Genomic DNA, 18,696 nt, shown 5'->3' with positions numbered 1-18,696 from the left:
TCTGGATATTGGAGGGACAGGGCTGTGGGTGTGCATCAGGCAATGATCCAGCTGGAGAGATGGGCTGGAGATGCTGCCAAATATTTAATATAAAAATATCCCATCAGAAGACACGAAGGGCTGTGCCAGGAGCACATTTGTCCCACAGACAACTCCTGCATGTCGAGCAGGGCTAGGAGGGTGGGCACAGAGCTCAGGGTTTGGGGCAGCACGGGACACCAGAGGAATATTGTTTCAGTGTCTCCTTTCCTTACATGCGCTGCTCAGAGATCAGGAGCTGGATTGTCACTGTGCCTGGTCACCCCACCACTACAGTGGGAAAACCTGTGGCATTAGGGCTTTGTGGGCTGCAAGAAGGAAGCCCAGAGCATTTGTGGAGTGGAGAAGGGAATTAGAATCATAGAATCATTCAGGCTGGAAAAGATCTTTAAGAGCATCCAGTCCAACTGTTCCCCCAGCACTTGGGGCCACTATCTAACTCTTGTCCCCAGATGTTACATCCCCATGGCTTTCAAATTCCTCCAGGGATGGGGACTCCCCAGCTTCACTGGGCAGTCTGTGCCAGGCCTGGACAGCCCTTTCCATGGAAAAATTTTCCCTAATACCCAATCTAAACCTTCCCTGGCATACCTTGAGGCTGTTTCCTCTCATTTCCCCTGCAGCTGCACTGTTCAGAGGCGTGCAGGGAAGGTGACTCCCAAGGTGATCCACAGGAGCTGCCAGCGCTCCATCAGGATTCCTGCACTGCAGGCAGATGGATGTGGCTTCAGCAAAATAAACATCAGAAACTGTGGTTTGCACTGGTCAGTGATCCTCACTGCTCTGGGAGCAGCAGCAGGAGGGGGCTGCTATCCCCACGAGCTCCAGGAGACTGGATATGAATAAGGAAAACAGTCAAAGCTAAAAACCCTTTAGGCTCCTGGACCTGTGGAGATTTCCTTGGAAAAAGATGAGGGGCAGCCGCATTTTCTTCATGGAAATCTCATGGGAAAAGGGAAAACCTCCATGCCAAAGGAGCAAAGGAGCAGGTCCCTCTGTCTGTGCCAAGATCAGGAATACATCTTGGATGGGTCCTGGGAAGCTGGATGTAACCAAGTAACCAGGATCCTAGCAACAGGCTTGATGGGAGGATTTAAAGATAGAAAAAAAAGTAGGAGCAAAGCAAACAACGGGAAAATATTGTCTCATTCCCCGAACTCCCAACCCTAGAGCAGGAGATAAATCAGCTCCAGGCAGGGAGAGGTACTTTGGTTGTTTTGGTTTTTTTCCCCTTTTCAAAGCAAACAAAGTATCAGTCACAGATGAGGATTTTTTTAAACCACTTTTACAGGTGTCATTTGTACAAATCAAAGCGTCCCTTGAAAATCTCATCATTACAAACATACAAAGAAACGATGTTGGTGCTACAAATCAGCTATGCAACGGCAGGAGCAATTTATCACGATTAAAAACCCTACTGAACAGTATTTACAGGGCCTTTCTCCCTCTTTTTATTTCTGTATGTTGAGGGAGGGAAAACAGCAAAGCCCACAGTTAAAAAAACTCCCACCAATGCACTTCATTTTCTAAAAGTATAAAACAGGGTGAGTTTTTGCCACACTCAGGCAAAGTGTAACAATTTCTGGTTTTGCTTGTTCTCACATCAAAAGTCTCTTAGAAAAACCAAAAACAAACACATGGCAGTGTCCGATGAAATGTGTTCCTTCCATGCCAGAAGCCAACATCATCCCAAAAAAGTGCCTTTGAGCAAAATCAACTTTAGTAACAAATAAGAAACAAAAGGATGAAAAAAGTAATCACAAGCTGTAGTTAAAAGCTTCATCAAAGCCCTGACGGAGCAGCCGCCCTGCAGCAAAAGCATGAGTTCTCTCACCTACCTCCAGCCCCTGCTCGGGGGTCTCCAAGCCCTGAGATGTTTCTGCACTCCCTGACTGGCGGTCGCGACGTCGAGGAGCTCCTGCCAGCCTGGAGCTGTGTGGTGCTCCCCCTCCAAGTGCTTTTTATCCACCACCATCACCCCAAAAGAGGTGCCTGGGGGGCCCAGCCCAGCTGGTCTGGCTGGAAGGGTCAGTGGCAGCCGTGCTGTTTTGGGGCAGCACATCCCTGGTACAGGGAACTCTCATAGCCCTTTGATCCTGCTGGAATCAGCAGTGAGAAAAATCCCTGGAGTGCCCCAAAAAACACTCCCTGGCTCGGGTTGCTGCCTGAGTAAGTGCTTTCCTGGAGCCAACCTGGCCCCTGCATCTGGAAGAGGCAGGGAAAGGGGGAAGAGAGGGAATATCCGAGCCTTGAACTCTCTGTGTAAAGAAATGGAGTAAGAGACACTTGATCGCACCAAGCTGCAGAAATCACCAAAATCCCAGAGGTCACCACAAAACTAGGGCACTAGAGGGCTGGGGGAATTCTGGGTGGGTTGGGAGCTGTATCATTCCACTCTGGCTCCCAACCCAAAAGCTCTGATCATAAAAACAAGGAAACACAAAACCAGGCAGTTTGGTTTGCCAAGTTGACAGAGAAAATAAGAAAAAAACAAAACACGAAAATCTTCCAAGATAAATACATGGCCCCCACTTTGGAAGCATCTTCAAAAAGCTGGATCAACTGTTGTCAGCAGTGGCACAACCTTCCAGGAACACCTGTTGGGCTGGTGAGTTCTCAGCTCTCTTTTGAAGAAGGAACAGTTCAAGGGGAAAAAAAAAAATCCAGCTCCCGCCACACGCAGCTCCCATTTTATCTGCAGAACAACTGGCCATGGCAATTCCCTCACAGCAGCAGGCTGGGAACCAGCAAGGAGCCACTAATGCAGCAGGTTCCTGTTTGCTCATGGAAAGGGCTGGCAGTGGTAGCAACTGGTTAGGAAAAAGATTTCTTCCATAAAACAGTACTTCAGGGGGGATTTAGGAAGGCTGGGACCTCTCCCCATGGACTGAAACTGGGCACACTCAAGCATGCTGTCAGAAGGGAACGCACCAGGGATTCCCACGGAGTCCACGACGCAGAGGTCTGGGCTTCCAGCGATCCAGCAGGTCTCCACACTCCTCAGCCAGTGCTGGGGAAAGCTCCCAGGCTGGGGCTTGGCTTTAAGGGGAGGTTATTGCTCCTGACTTCTCAGGCTTCTTGCCTTTTGACAGGGCAGCTGCTTGCTTCAGGAGTTCTCTGTTCTTGGCCTGGAAATGGGGAAAATGGGTATTTAGAGGCATGGATCATCATTAGCTCTTGGGATCCCTGTGCAGAAGCTGCTGACATCCTGCACACAGCTGGAAAGGGGGGCAGATGTTGAGCTCACCTCTGATCTCCTAGAGAGAGCTCTCCCATCCCAGCCCCACAGGAAAAGACAAAGACAAAATGATAGAACCCACAAGACTGTTTAAAAATTAATCATATGAACAGTTCAAAGCACCTACAACACACTGAGAGGATCTGAACTTTGATTCTGCAGCCACTGAAAAAGGTTTCCAGAGACTCAACCAATACCAGGAGAAATAAAGCATCTGGACATCAGAGCGTTCAGGGCAGTTCCCAGCCTGAGCTGAGCACAGACTGGAAAGCCCCAAGAGAGGGAGGTGGCTGGGGCACACCTGCTCCTGGATCTGATGCTCCTTTACCTTCAGAAACAGCACACCCAGCCCTCTCCACACCACATCCCACCATTCCACGTGCCCTGTGGAGGGATTCTCACAGGCACCAGCACTCTGACAGCAGCTGGAACCTGCCTTCCACTGGGATACTTCCCCAGAGTGGGTGTGGATGGAGCAGGGGCTGTTTCCTCAGGGCTAACAGAGGCCTTTTGTCTCATCCCCTCCCACCTCTCATTGCTGGGGCTTTAGATCTTTACATACCCAAAGTAATTAAAGGGTGCAAAGTTCATTCCTGGGTCTGATTTCTGCCCCTTTGACCCGATCCCTGATCCCTTCGGTGGCTCAAGCTATTCATGCTGATAGTCTGCTGTGTTTCCACAGCCATGACAAGAATCCTGCTCTCCCTGCTTCCATCAGCTCAGGGACTTCTTTATTTGGACTAGAGATATAGGGTGAAAAGAACTGCCAATTGTTCCTTTGTTCTCTCTGGTTACTGCTCACACAAATCACAGGGAGGTGATTTAGAGGCTCAGGGAGCTGACAAAGGTTCTGCAAACTGGAGAAACAGGTTCAAACCTGATTTTGGCAATAAGTAAAATGAGTTTGATGGCTCCTGTCTAGTCCATAAGGGACACAACATAGCACTTTATAACACAGGAAGTGTGAGCCTGAGTAGAGAGCAGCAAGGTAGGTGTAAATGGTGGCTGGGATGCAATGCAGAGCTGAGGAGGGGCTTGATGGCAGCAGAGACTGTAGGACAGGGTTGAGAAACATTAGCAGAGCTCTGTGTGCAGTGGCTCACAGGCTGTTCTGATCAGGAGTGTCCTCAATCCCTCCTGGATACAACACAGACAATGCTGTCACCTGTAACTGCTCCATGACCTCCTTGTGTGTCTTCTCCATTTGGTTCATCTTTGCCCTCATCTGTGATTCCTGGTACTGCAGGTCAGCTTTCAGCTCCGTGATCTGTGCAGAAAGCAGGAAGGAGCAAGTGAGCTGGAAGAGGCAACAACTGCCCTCACCACAGACCCCCCTGCATGGAAAGTGTCTCTACAGAAGTGTGTGAGACTGGCTGAGGTCACACACATGCTGGCAGTGCTGAGGGGCTGCAGTGAGACCACAACTGTGTCACTGAGAGCACAGAGCAGCAGCAAGGGCCAGCACTGCATTTCTCCAAGCAGCAGCATGTTTATTCCCAGCCTTGCCCACACACAGAGCTCTCCAAGAAAGTGGTCAGGAAATGACCCTTTATGAAATGAGATCCCCTGGGTGGGTCCAGAGGGCCTCTTTGGAAAGAGGCAGCCTGGAAACAGCCAGACACGTTAACTCCAAGAGAAAAAGCCAGGCTGTGTCACAGTGTGATCTGTGAGAACATGTCAGCCTACTGGGGGGAAGCAAGCCTTGTACCTTCTTCTCCTTCTCCAAAATCATCTGATCCTTCTGGTGAAGCATCTTTTTTAAAGTAGCCACTTCCTCCTTCAGCTGGGCAATGATGACAAAGTGGTCGGTGCCAGGGGAGTCCAGGGCGAGGTCTGGAGAAAAACTGCAGCAAAGAACAGGGAGAGCCCTCAGCAAAACCCTGCTCTTGACTAGGCAGGGAAACTCCCACGGGTGCACTCAAAGGAGAATGGGAATCATTTCATGATCATTAATGATCCTTTTTCAAACCAGAGAGCTGAAGACAGCAATCAGAGTGCATCCCTTTGGAAATCTCTTTGCTCACAAGCAGTCTTTGGATGCACTGCAAAACTTCCCACTGAATGTAAACAAACATTCTGGCAAGGAGGGGACATGAAAGACAAACAAATAACCTCCAAGTTCAACAAACAGAGCAAAAGGAAACAGCTAAATTGTCCTGAGCAAGGAAAAGGGGTAAAAACATACTGGACCTTGTAATACGGTTCTGCCATGACAAAGCAATTTAGGGAGAAGCTTCATTATTCCAGAGTAGGAAAAACTCTCCAGGAAGACAGAGAAATAGCTGAGCACACCACCTGTACACCACCAGGTACTCTAGATCTGAGCAATCATCAGCAGAGCTATCTGAGCATGAGTCACTGCTGCACTGGTAAATCACAAACCTCCCCACGAGTCACTCGGTGACCCAGGCAGACACCTGCAGCCCTGTGCCAAGGGACCTTGCCAGACCATGAGACACAACAAGCTGCAGCCACAAGGCCCAGGGAGCCCACCTGAATCCTCCCTGCCTTCTGCTCCATCCCTAAAGCTGATTTGCATCTCCTTGTGCTAAGTGGCAGCACACTCCCAGCCACACACACCTGAAACTGCTGCATAAAAATTGAACAGTAATAAGACAACAAAGCTTCACCTAGAAGATTACTTCAAGCCTGGCTGCTATCAGATAAATAAAAATAAATTGTCAGGGTCACCCAAAGCCTGACTTTTTTTTTAAAGCCTCCAGAGTAGGTCAACACCCAGCTTTAAAGCTCGGAGCTGCAGCAGAGTGGGGAAAGCATGGTCTCAACCCAAAATTCTGCCTCTCTCAAGGATATTTCTAACTCTGAGCTTCCAGTCCCCAACCTGTACCCTAAGGCAGAGAGTACTTGCTGCTCACTTCACACGGGGTCTCCTCTAGCACCTGGAAATGATCCATTTTCTAATTAAAAGCACTACAGTCTGCTTTGACAGGACTCATTAGTGAGGATGTGGCAGGGGAAAAGGCTCACTCGCCCACTGTGCTGGGGATCTACAGAGGGAAACCAAGCAGAGGCAGCTTCCCAGATCTGAGAGTCAGAGGATGGCCCTGAGGCACTGGGAGAGAAAACCTGGCAGAGGGAAACTCAGAACTGAGGGTCTGCCTGGAGCAGAGGAGCCCTGTAGGGCTAAAACGTGCTGACAGCAGAGTCCACACTAAGATGTGGCAGCTCTCTGGGCACACTGGATCCAGCTCTGTGCTAGGCAGAGAGGTTCATACCCACACACTAGTACGGAACAGCTCCATTTTAAAACTTTCCCAATAGTTTTTCCCAAGTGGAGGCTGTGCAAGATGATGGTGTGTGCTCCAGCACCTTTCTGTGTGCAAGCACATTATTAACAGCAGATTTAATTCCCCACTCAGTGCAAAGATGCTGGGGAGGACAGAAATAAATTTAAAAAAACAAAACCAACAGTAACCAACAGCACAGAGAAAAGAAAGGCTTCCTCACTAATTGCCTCTGGCTGAAAACAATCCCTTGACACTCCACTCCTGTGCCCAGGCAGGCTTCCCTCCTACCATACCCTGGGGTAATAAAGAGTGCCAGGAGATGTCCACATTTCCCTGAGCAGCTCCAGCATGAAAAACTCCCTGCCTGGCAACTGTGGTGCCCAGCACACTGTGAAGCCAGGAAGGTGAGAGCCAGCCCTGCCACCCAGTGGGGAGAAGGAAGGGACAGGAGGGCCACAGCCTTGCACAGAGCACCCACCCCTGGGGCTCCTGCACCCACCAGGGGGGAGAAGCCGGCTTGAGACCTCCTCCTGGAGGGGTATAAAACACCAGACTTGTATTTTCCTGTCCAGCTGCTGCAAAATGCCCCTTCGAATGTGTTTTTCCTTTTCCTTTGCATTTTTTTAAAGACAGACAAGACAGTAAACCCCATGTTACAGAAGCAGCCTGAGACTCTAAAATTTGAAGGAAAACTTCCAAACACAAGTCAGTCCTTTCCTTTAACAAACAGATCAAAATTAAAACAACCAACCAAAAAAGAAAAAAAACACATTTCCTCTACAAATAAACTCAAGATGCAGCCCCTTGGGATAGGTCAGGGGGACATGAGCTCTCCATGTCTGAACAGCCTAAAAGGCACACCACTAATTAAAGGGAAATTATTGAGCTCCTGTTGTTTTCAGCAGAGACAGAGGACAAAAATGGAGCTGTTCCCAAGGCACCTGCCTCTCTCTATTGATTGGAACAGAAACCAAATCGACTGCCTTAAACTCCACACCTGTTAAATGGCAGAAATTAGGCAAGGCAAATGCCAAGCTGAAAGATTTTGCTATTCAAGTCAGGCTGGCATGAAGAGGCAGAGACCAGGCACTAAACCAGCATCCACATTTCACCTCAGACAAAAACCACCTGCAGAGCTGCCTCCAGCTCCAGGCCCCCAACATCAAAAGGATGTGGAGCTGCTGGAACAAGCCCAGAGGAGGCCACGGAGATGTTCCAAGAGCTGGAACCCCCTGCTCTGAACCCAGGCTGGGAGAGCTGAAGGTGTTCAGCCTGGAGAAGGCTCTGGGGAAACCTTAGAGCCAATTCCAGAGCCTAAAGGGGCTCCAGGAGAGCTGGAGAGGGAGTGGGGACAAGGGGGAATGGCTTCCTGCTGCCAGAAAGGAGGGATAGATTCCTTGGGAAGGAATTCTTCCCTGTGAGGGTGGTGAAGCCCTGGCAGAGTTTACCCAGAGCAGTTGTAGCTACCCCTGGATCCCTGCAAGTGTCCAAGGCCAGGCTGGAGGGGCCTTGGAGCAATCTGGGATGGTGGAAGATGTCCCTGCCCATGGAAAGGGGCAGAATGAGATGAGCTTTAAGGTCTCTTCCAACCCAAGCCATTCTGGGTTTCTATGAAAAAACAACCTCCACTCAGTGCAGTACAGCCCAAGTCACAGAGCTTTAAACTATGCCAGGACTTTCCTATGCAAATAAGAATCTTTTTACAGATGAACTTCACTGCTGAGCATCCTGAGGCACTGCTGCCCTCCCCCTGCCAGCAGTGCTGTCACTGCCTGGTGTTACAAGCACAATTTAGCACCTTGTCTGCAGTGACAGGAGAAGGGACCGCAGTGTGCTCATCTGCAGAGTCTGCTGCATAAAAACACTTTGCCAGCACTGGCACAACATGATGGGGACACCAAGACTGCCCCAGTTAGGACCAGCTGCAGGGGCTGGAGGTGAAGGGCTGTGTTGGGCAGCACAAGACCATGGGGCACTGGCAGCACAGAAGGATTAGTAAGGCCAGGTCTGCTGCAAGACATGCTGTGAGTCCCTGGGAGAGAAAACTACTCCCAGTGCAGCAGCAACAGAGCTGTTTGCTCCTCCCAGAACTCACCCAGAACAAACCATTCAACACCACCCTTTAAATGACTGCTGGAAATCACCCTGTCCACATATCATAGCCATTGTGAGCAACAACCACCCTGAAATATGTAAACAGGGAATTCAGTACGACACAGTAAAGGAATTTCTACCATATCCAAGAAGAAGCAGTAATTTCAGAGAAGCTGGACCCTGACTGAAGGTGTTGCCAAAATCAACTGAGCTCAAACACGCCCAAATTTTGCCCATTTGAGGGCTACACCAGAGGTTTGGCTGGAGCCAGGGTACAGGATGTTGGGGCTGATCTCAGCAGGGAGGAGGTGCTGGTTGTGTCAGTTTGCTCCAGACTCTGCTGCTGCTGGAAACACCCCTGTGCTGCAGCAGACCTTAACTCCATGCTCAGGCTGTGCCAGACACCAACGTGACTCTGGGAGGGACAATCTGGTAGCTGTATAAAGGGGAAGGATTAGGGGGTTCACCCTCATAAAAGAACCCTCAGCAACTCCAAACCCACACTTAAGGAACCCCCATTATTATTCCTCTCAAGACATGCAGCCATTTGTCTATTTAGGGCAGCTGCAGCTTTGCCTTTTCTGCTGCATGTCGCTGAAGCTCTTTAGTTGCTAAATTTACACTTGGTTTGTTACTGGAACTCATCAAAAAAAGCCTGTGGCAAGGCCTACAGCCTTGGCAGGAGCCAGACTGACAATATCTGACATGAGAGCAAAAGGAAGGCCGTTGAGTCCTTCAATACATGCTCCTGTTTTCCAAACAAACAGCTGACCAACCCAGAGCACAGGTCATTTTGCTTTTTGGGTATTTTCAAGCCAGAAGGGCTGTTACAATGAGCCCAGGATTTAATGAGGAGATAAAAACAGCTGGTGCTGTCCTACAGCCCAGAGCAGCAGCCTCTCTGGAGGGAAAGCTGCACCAGTACTAATGGGCTGCACCAGTTCTACCAGGACCCTGTTTCCATTCTCTCCTCTGGCTCCACCAGCACTGAAGGCAATGGAATTCTAACCCCTCCACACTCAGCCACGGCTCCTAAGTCACAATTAGCCCTTAAATTTTTCCAGCTTTGTTCAGATGATAAAAGGTCTTTCAGACCATTCTGTGGGTGCCACTGCCCTATAAAATTATTAAAGTTCTATTTCACAGAATCATAGAATCCCAGAATGTTTTGGGTCAAAGGGGCCTTAAAGCTCATCTCGCTCTGCCCCCTGCCATGGGCAGTGTCACCTTCCACTAGATGAGGCTGCCCTAAGCCCCATCCAGCCTGGCCACCAACACTTCCAGGGACAGGCATTTCCCACGGGAGCATTTTACAGTGACAACGTGTCAAAAGCACCTACAGGAGAGATCTGTGATCTCAGAGGCACTGAAGGCAGGTAGTGATGAATTAATTACCAGTGTCTTTAACAAACCCTTTGGCACTAACTATGCTCTGGTCCATGCTCCCAAATCCCTGCTGTTTAGACAGAGATCCGTTGAGAGGGAGAGTTCCCGTGCATGAGGCAGTTCCCAGGGAGGGAGGGGAGAAAACAATAGGTGATCTCACTTCAGGATGTCAATGCCTTGAGCAACAGGACAATGGTGGGCCCCGAGAGTCTGTTGGGAAGCAGCCCACTGCGCCAACGTGGACGGGGCCCTCTGGATAAGGGGGCAAAGCATCTCGGGAGAGGAAGGAACGCTGAGAATCAGAGAGGAAAGGCAGGAATGAAAATATGCATGCACAAGACCATAAAAACACAAATCCATCTCAACCTCCTGCTTCTGCTAGTGACTCCCATTCCACTGCACAGGCGGCCGGCATCAACGTGATCCAGCACCAAGTGTGACAACAGAATGGGGTGGATGCTTTCCTAGAACCACAGAACCATGGAATGGCTTGGGCTGGAACGAGTCTCAAAGAGCTTCTTGTTCCATCCCCTTGCCATGGGAAGGGACACCTTCCACTAGACCAAGCTGCTCATGACCCATCCCTCCAGGACAGGGAGTCTACAACCTTTCAGGCAAAGCCGTTTGATTGCTTGTTTCTCCCCCAAAAGCAGAAGGGGACATGGGAAGTGGGCCTGGATCTTCTCCTGTCCTCTGAGGCTTTCCCTGCAGATCAGTCTGACAGACCTCAAAGCACAAAACCTGCAGAGCTCACAGCCCCTCTCTCCCTGAGACATGATAAAGTTGGTCTGGCTGCAGTTTTCCTGACTGTTGGGGAGTTCAGCCAACATCACCTCAATCCTGCTCCACCCAAGCAGGTTCAGGTGCTCAGTATTCTTTTCCTCTTCAAGTCTATGTCTAGATTCCATGTAGCACTGCCTGCCAGGTTCTAGGGCAGCCCCTCGAGGTCTCAAAGCCCAAGGCCCCTGCTCTAGCATAAGAGCTTCCTGTTATTCACACATAACTCTGTCTTACATAAACTCAGCAAACAAACCCCCACCCACAATTTCCCCATGTAACAGGCTCACCTGTCACCATTGGCAGATATGGCATCAAACTTGGCTTTCTTCTTTGGGATTTCGTTCTGAATGGAAGACGTGGATAAGGTTTTCTGGCTAGAAAAAGGAGGAAATTGTATGTCAGAACCTGAATGACTTTCAGTCTAAGACAGAGAGGCAGATAAATATTCCCACCCACTTTGATCCTATTAAAACAGTATTTCCCAGTGCTAAAATGATAAAAAGTCATTCCTTGAAGAGTAGCTGGAGACTAAAAATAAACAGAAAACAATGAGTCAGAGCAGCATGTAGGTGAAGAACTCCTGCTTAAAATCTGCATTTTAATAATTAAATTTTACAAATGCAACTTGGCTTTCATAGTGTGTAAGTTCAGTAAGTTGGATCACTGAGGAGCACAAGGCTGTACCAGCACAGTGAGGTTTGCAAACAAGCAAAGAGTGACTTAGCCAGACTGTCCTGAACTCAGACCCTGCCCAAAGCCCTCTCCAAGGTCACCTGTTATAGTGGCTGCCACTGCTGAGCCGACTGAACTGCTCCTTCTCCTGCAGGCTGCCTCGGGAAGAACTGCTCAGGTGTTTGCACTGCTCTTTGGTCTTCTGCAGGACTCGTTTATAGGACAGTGTGCACAACCAGCACAGCAGCTTTCCATCCACCTGGAAGGGGAGACAGAAACAAGTTTTGGTCTGTTTTCCTGCCCACAAAGCAAATAGAGAAAAATAAAAGAAGCACTTTCAAGGTTAGGGTTACATATGAACAAGCAGGGATTCGGAAAGAATGTTCTGAATGGACAGGCAGTCACTGGAGACCAAAGGAGCAAGGGTGTCTGCTCCAGGAGGCCCAGCAGGGCACCCACTATGGCTGCAGCATCCCAACAACAGATGTTTACAGTTCACTCAAGAAGACACACCTCCTACACAGCTCTTGGGGTGTTTGAGCAAAGGGTGTACAAGAGCCATGGAAGGGGTTTCCTGGTGGAGGTATGACACTTGTAGTTCCTCAGGCTATGGAACAAATATCATTCCCCATCCCTCTCCCCAGATAGCACCTCACACTTCAATCAGAGGTCTCTGTTCCTCTGCCAGCTCTTGGGCCAAGTTCAAGAGATCTTTCTTAGAAGATCTGGCAGAGGCACACAGGGGTTCAAAGATTAAACAGCTCTAAACATGAGCAAAGCTCAACTCTAGAAAACACTTCAAAACCAAAAGACATGGATCATAGAATGGTTTGGGTTGAAAGTGACTTTAAAACCCATCCAGTCCCACCCCCTGCCATGGCAGGGACATCTTCCACTGTCCCAGGCTGCTCCCAGCCCTGTCCAGCCTGGCCCTGGGCACTTCCAGGGATCCAGGGGCAGCCACAGCTGCTCTGGGTACCTGTGCCAGGGCTGCCCACCCTCACAGGGAGGAATTTCTCCCCAGTATTCCATCTAACCCTGTCCTCTGGCAGTGGGAAGCCATTCCTCCTCGTCCTGTCAGCAATGCTGCAGAAGAGGTAAAGAAGATGGGCAGAGGATCACTCTGATCAGCCCTTTTACATTTTCAGCCTTCTTTAACACAAATACTGACCTTCTTCCTGTCATCCTTGCGGTCAAATGCACACTGCTGCTTGCACTGCTCACACGAGTGAGGAGGGCCATACTTCTTCTCTGAGTTGGTGCAACGCTGGCACTTGTTTCCAATAAATGCTGCTATGATGTTGCAGTACTGGCAGGGTTTTGGCTTTAAAAAAAAAAGAACAACTGCTACAGCCTTCGAACTACAATAGTATACTGCTCGTTCCCATGCTCCCCATAATTTCAAACTTTTATTTCCTTAATCTACACAGAGTATAATGCTGATCCAGGAGACAAAACTCCATTTGGATCCCTGGTCTCCAGCTAAGTGAATTTAGCCATGGCACTCAGACCATTTATCAAGCGCTGTGAAATCTTTAGGAAAACAACAAAATAGAACCAATCAAAATCTCTATTTCAGATTTGAGACAAGCAGGAAATAAAGGTTTATCACTGCTTCCTGCAGCAATCTCAGTCTGTGTAAGCACAGTCTTGTTGCTACTGGGTATCAAACAGATCATTTCCTGGCCTCAGACGATGTAAAGCTCTTTTTTGTGCAAAAAGAACAGAAAAAGTCAAAGCTCTATGCTTGAGTGACCCATATTATTGATCAGTCATGGTCTCACAGCTGAGCCAGTCCATAAAGGCTCTGAGATTTCAGCAGGATAAAGGCAAGAGATGAAAGAAGAGAGGCTGGGAGGCTGAGCCCCCTCACTTACTGTGCCGTAGAGCTTCACGTTCTGAGCACACTTCTTGCATATCGTGTTGGTTTTGCTGTTAAGAAGGACAGATCACTCTGTTAACACATTCCAACAGAAATGAAAGCTCTGTGGGCAGGATCCCAGGACCCCTGCTTAGGATCCCAGCCTCCCCTCGGCTCTGGACTCAGCCTCTCTAGCAACTCAGATACCAAAATGCTTTTCTTATCCCCATCTGGCTGAGGATAAATGGCCAAAACTTACTAGGTGTGTTTTAATTAAGGCATCCCCAGACGACAGCCGGGTTTTGTCCACACAAACACAGGGTCTGATCACTGACTAACTGGCAGTGAGTGATTCAGCATCAGGGCAGGCTGCACTCTGCAGGTCATGGCAGGAGAGGGCAGAGGTGTGTTTGTCCAGCAAACACAGGAAGGAACACCTCACACAACGGCCACGCACAGCTCTGTGCTTACCAATCCTCCCTCTGACAGCCACACCACTTGTCAAAATGCAAAGAGGCAAGAGCCCAGCTAAAGGACACACAGCAGGAAATAAATGTGGGACACCAGGCAAGAGGAAAACTCATGGGAAGATGCATCTGACTGAAAAAAACCCCAAGCAAAAGGTGTAATCCAAGTGCACCACAGACACCCCAACTCGCCCAGCAGACCTCTGGAGGTGGCCAAGGGTCCCCCAAGTCCTCCACAGCAACAATCTGCAGGCTGAGGCTCAGTCACTGAAGGTGTGCAAGCATTGCAGCTCCCCAGGTGTGATCCCTCCACCTGAGACCTGGATCTCCCCAGTTCAGCAAGCACTTACCTCTCCTGCTGGAACTCAGTCCTGCAGTAAGTGCATTTAACAATGGGATGAGCAATCCGGCACTCCTGCAACAACAGAGGCGTTTCATGAGCTCCCCAAACCCCACAGCTGCAAGCACGCCCTCCCTGTGCAGTCACGCTGAGGAGGAGGAAGGTGATGGTGTCACAGGCGAGGCAGCACAGCCCCGTGCCTCACGCACAGAGCGGGGCCGGGGCGGCTCCCGGGGCAGGCACACACACTGTGCCTCGGGCGTTCCCCAGCGCCCTGCACTGCCCGTGCTCTGCCCTCGTCCCGGCCTCAGTGAGCCCAGGCCTCTCCAGCTCCTGCCCCGTGCTCCCTGCTTCACCCCGATCTTGTTCTCCCTCCTCAGACTGTGTCCAAACCCACCCCAGTCCTTCCAAGGCACCACCAGATCTCCTGCAGACACCCCGGATCCTCCCAGGCTCAGGGGCAGCTCCCACCTCCCCTCTACTCCCAACAACCCCGTGAGCTCCACCCCAAACACGCCCCAAAGTGCCTTCGGTGCCCCCTGACCAAGAGCTCCCCTGAACAGCCCTTCAGCACATGCCCTCACAGCCCCAGCCCCGCGCTCCAGCCCTCACAACCTCCCCAGAGCCCGCCGGCCCCCACCCACACCCTCCCACTGCTCCCCCACAGAGCCCAAGCACACCCCTCAAGGCCCCGGTGTTCATAAATCCCCCAGATCCCCCCACAAACAGCCCGCAGTTCCTCCTTAAAACACTCCCTTGCGTGCTCTCCCTCACAAACAATGCTCCAGGAGGCCCTTTACCCCTCAGAGCCCCCCAAACCTCTCACAGCCCACCCCCCTCAAATCCCCTCAGGGACCACCCCCCTCAAATCCCCTCAGGGAACACCCCCCCTTCCCTCACAGCCCCCCTCAGACTCCTCTCCCACCAGCCTCCTCCCCAGCCAGCCCCCGCAGGCTCCCGCACGGCCCTTCCCGCCCAGCCGCCCCCCAGCCCGCGCCCAGCCCCTCTCCCGGACCTTGCAGAGCTGCTGGCCCTGGCTGAGCGCCTCGAAGGGGAAGCGCTGGTGGCACTTGGTGCAGGCGTACAGCGCCGCCATCCCGCCGCCCCGCTGACAGGCGCGGCCCTCCCGCCCGGCCGGCCCGCGCGGCACCGCCCCCTCCCGCCGCCCATTGGCCGCTCTCCGCATCACTCACGCTTCGGCCGCTTCTCATTGGTGGACGCGCCGTCACTCAGCGCTGCGGGGCGGGGCGGGGCGGGGAAGCGTTAACGTCACGGGGGGCGCGGTGACGCAACCTCTCGGCCCCGCGTGACGCGGCGCGCGGGGGAGGTCGCGCGAGATCGGGCGGGGAGAAGGGGGCGGGGACTGCGGAAAGGGGCGGGGCAGGGGCGGGGCCAGTTCGGACCGGATATGGCCGGGGAGGGCCAGGGAGCATGCGCAGAACAGGGCCGGGAAACCTGGGCTGGACTGGGATGGACTGGGATGGACTGGGATAGACAGGGATGGACTGGGATAGACAGGGATGGACTGGGATAGACAGGGATGGGAAACCTGGGCTGGGCTGGGATGGACTGGGATAGACAGGGATGGACTGGGATGGACTGGGATGGACTGGGATAGACAGGGATGGACTGGGATGGACTGGGCTGGACTGGGATGGACAGGGATGGACTGGGATGGACAGGGCTGGACTGGGATAGACAGGGCTGGACTGGGATAGACAGGGCTGGACTGGGATGGACAGGGATGCACTGGGATAGACAGGGATGGACAGGGATGGACTGGGATAGACAGGGCTGGACTGGGATGGACTGGGATAGACAGGGCTGGACTGGGATAGACAGGGCTGGACTGGGATGGACAGGGATGGACTGGGATGGACAGGGATGGACAGGGAAGGTCTCTCTGGAGCTGGGGAAGGACATCAGCACTGCAGGAAGGGAGGAAGAGAGCAGAGCAGTGTGGGGAGGAGGAGGAGGAGGCGTCTGCCCTGAGAGGGAGGTGAGAAGGAACAGAGGCACCGGCTGCAGGGAGGGCTGCAGACACCAGCAGGGCAGAGGGAGTGCTGTGGCTGCAGGCTTGAGAGAGAGAGGCAGGAGCCGTGCCTGCAGGGGCAGGAAAACCTTGGTGTGAACGTGCTTCCCCTTGCCCCTGGCTGCAGCAGCTGCTCCTGCTCAGGCCCCGGCACAGCCACGGTGATCTCACAGCAGATCCGAGCAGGCTGCAGCTCCAGTGGGAACGGGGAACAGGATTGGCCCCCTTTCATTTTGGGAATGGGGCTGGACTGAGGCTGCTGCAGCAAGGACAGGTCATGCACTGCACATTTACAGTCATTGTTCTCCCTGTTCATCAAGGACTTGTCATTTTGTACACCGTGACGCAGCACAGGCTGTGAGAAATGGGGGGAATTAGGCACTTTGGTGTTAGAAGTTCACTCTAAACCCAAGATGGAAGGAGCAAAAGGCAGCAGCTACTCACAGTGGTGTGATCTGCCCCCTTTGCTCCCACACCCTGCCCTCTTTCTCAGACCTTAGGGGATGCCTTGGAATCTTTGGGAAACTTCTGTCCTTACCTTTTTTCCTACACCAGATGACAGAGTATTCCCGGTGCAGCTGAAATCCGAGCTGCTCAGGCTTTCCCAAGAAGGGCTGGGGGAGTGCCTTGGGTTTTTAGCTTGGCTGCGTGGGTGTGCATAATGAACCGGAATTCTGCTGCGCTTGGCTACCTCGGGGACTCGTTTTAATCACCGGGCAAATGTGCTGTGTGTAGGAGAAGCGCTTCATTCCGCGAGATGAGCCGCACCGTGCGGGGTGCTGGGCTGTGAGTGGGAAATGCCCGGCGGTGGGAAGCGGGAGGCAGAGCCTGGCAGCCCCGGGTGCCTGGGAACGAACCCCTCCTCTGCTCCGGGGCGGCGAGGAGGAGCAGGAGGAGGAGGAGGAGGAGGAGGAGGCTGGGGATGCTCCGAATTTGGGGTTGGGCAGCGCACCTGGAGAAGGGCAGCGCTGCCCAACCCCAAATTCGGAGCATCCCCTAAATGTTTGAGTTCAAAGGGACCTCAGAGCCCACCCAGTGCCACCCTCAGGGACACCTTCCCCTGTCCCAGGTGCCCCCAGCCCTGCCCAGCCTGGCCTTGGGCACTGCCAGGGACCCAGGGGCAGCCACGGCCTGCCCGCCCTCACAGCCAACAATTTTTCCCTAACATAAAACGTAACCCTGCCCTTTTTCAGTTTGAATCCGTCCCCCCTCATCCTGTCAATTAGAACCCAAAAGCCAGGGTGTGGGGGGTACGGAGTGGCACATAGCTGGGGCTGGAGGAGAAGGAATGGTGGGAGAATGTGAACAACAAACCTGCCAGAGCAGTCTCGGGTGCCAAGGGAGAAGCATTTGGCTGAGGAGGAGAGTTTGTGAAGCTGCTGCTGAAGGAAGTGTGAGAAGGAACGCTTGGAAAGCCGCTGCCTCGGTGATTTTCCAGCAGAGCCACACTGGCAGCAAAGCAGCTCCAGCCTTCAGAGCTTGGGAGCTGTTCAGATCTGCCGGATGCACCCTTTCACCGTGGAATGGGCTGGGAGGAATTGGAAAGATTATCTCTCTCTAATGCCCTGCCATGGGCAGGAACATCCTCTGTTTGTGCCCCAAAAAGCTCTGGCTGCCGTGTGAGACAGAAGTCTCCCCTGATGGTGGTTTTTGCTATCCTAAGATCTCAGGGTTGTATGTAAATATGTAACATGACCCAAATCTCTTCTTTCCTTCAACTATGATTTTGGTAACCTGCATTATTAAAAGTAATCTGTATATCCGCACAGAGTTGATATAAGCACGTCCCTCCCCTGTATGAGCACCTGGCTGTGTCCTGGGGAGGCAGAGCCCCCCGAGCCCCCTCCCCAGCACAGCAGTGCTGTGTGAGCTCTCCTCCAGCCCTCCTGTGCCTGCAGCACTGGGGAGCCACAAGGTTGCCAAAGCAGGTTTGATTCAGCTGCTGTTCCCTGACACCGTCTGTGGCTCTCTGTAAATCACTAACAGATAATAATTTCATACTCTGGCTCTGCCTATCCCCCGCCTGCTGAATAATTACCTTGTTTTGTGCAGGCCGTGAGAGGTTTTCACAGATAATTCATCCAGCAGGGAAAGGCAGCCAGGTTTTGGGCTGGAGCACATTTTCTGGCCACCTGGCATTGCTGCACAGAGGTCTGCAGCTGCCTCCGGAGGGAAATGTATCCAGGACAGCCGAGGGCAGGGCGAGAAACCAAACCCAGATGAAATCCCAGCCGCCCTTCCTCGGAGAATAATTTAGCTTGGCAAACTCAGCCCACCCTGGGTTTCTGGATGTGTGGACAGATTGATCCCGCAGATCTGGATGCTGTGGCTCACAGAGGAGCTGTTTCACCGGCAGCAGAGCTCCTCCCAGGAGCTGTTGGTGGTGGTGACCCCGGTCTTGCCTCGCTCCCCGTGTCCTGCCTGGCCCTGGCTGGGTGGGTTGGAGCCCAGATCACCCCGAGGCTGCCATCCCCATCCCAGGAGGGGAAAAGCTGATCCTCCCTGTGGAGGATCCCAGCTCAGCAGCCTCCCAAACCAC

The 18,696-nt window shown here is 52.3% G+C and overlaps 1 protein-coding gene across 2 annotated transcripts; it reads right to left on the bottom strand.

The window, feature by feature from the left end:
• Window positions 1-1,462: 1,462 nt before the first annotated feature.
• On the bottom strand, window positions 1,463-15,263 carry FAM76A (family with sequence similarity 76 member A). Of its 2 annotated transcripts, XM_064398527.1 has the most exons (10): window positions 15,141-15,263; window positions 14,136-14,200; window positions 13,335-13,389; window positions 12,629-12,781; window positions 11,559-11,716; window positions 11,073-11,159; window positions 10,166-10,297; window positions 4,986-5,121; window positions 4,443-4,544; window positions 1,463-3,167 (listed from the first exon to the last, which is right to left on the bottom strand). In XM_064398527.1, the coding sequence occupies exons 1-10, from the start codon at window positions 15,219-15,221 to the stop codon at window positions 3,081-3,083; spliced, it is 1,056 nt and encodes a 351-aa protein (XP_064254597.1). In that variant the 5' UTR covers window positions 15,222-15,263; the 3' UTR covers window positions 1,463-3,080. The 2 variants fall into 2 exon arrangements, with proteins under 2 accessions (XP_064254597.1, XP_064254598.1); XM_064398528.1 differs by lacking the exon at window positions 10,166-10,297.
• Window positions 15,264-18,696: the final 3,433 nt, after the last annotated feature.

Source organism: Passer domesticus, chromosome 24 (genome assembly GCF_036417665.1).
Source record: "Passer domesticus isolate bPasDom1 chromosome 24, bPasDom1.hap1, whole genome shotgun sequence".
In the NCBI taxonomy this organism is placed as follows: domain Eukaryota; kingdom Metazoa; phylum Chordata; class Aves; order Passeriformes; family Passeridae; genus Passer; species Passer domesticus.
The sequence above is the reverse complement of the archived record's forward strand: the minus strand, read 5'-3'. Positions and strand labels throughout refer to the sequence as shown.

What these genes read in the sequence shown, in the direction of transcription:
- FAM76A (XM_064398527.1), bottom strand. Translation starts at nt 15,221, where the DNA reads ATGGCGGCGCTGTACGCCTGCACCAAGTGCCACCAGCGCTTCCCCTTC. An exon ending in AGGGCCAGCAGCTCTGCAAG is followed by an intron (nt 14,201 to 15,140) that starts GTCCGGGAGAGG and finishes CTGTTGTTGCAG; the next exon opens with GAGTGCCGGATTGCTCATCC. An exon ending in TTTTGGAGAAGGAGAAGAAG is followed by an intron (nt 4,545 to 4,985) that starts GTACAAGGCTTG and finishes CTTTCTGCACAG; the next exon opens with ATCACGGAGCTGAAAGCTGA.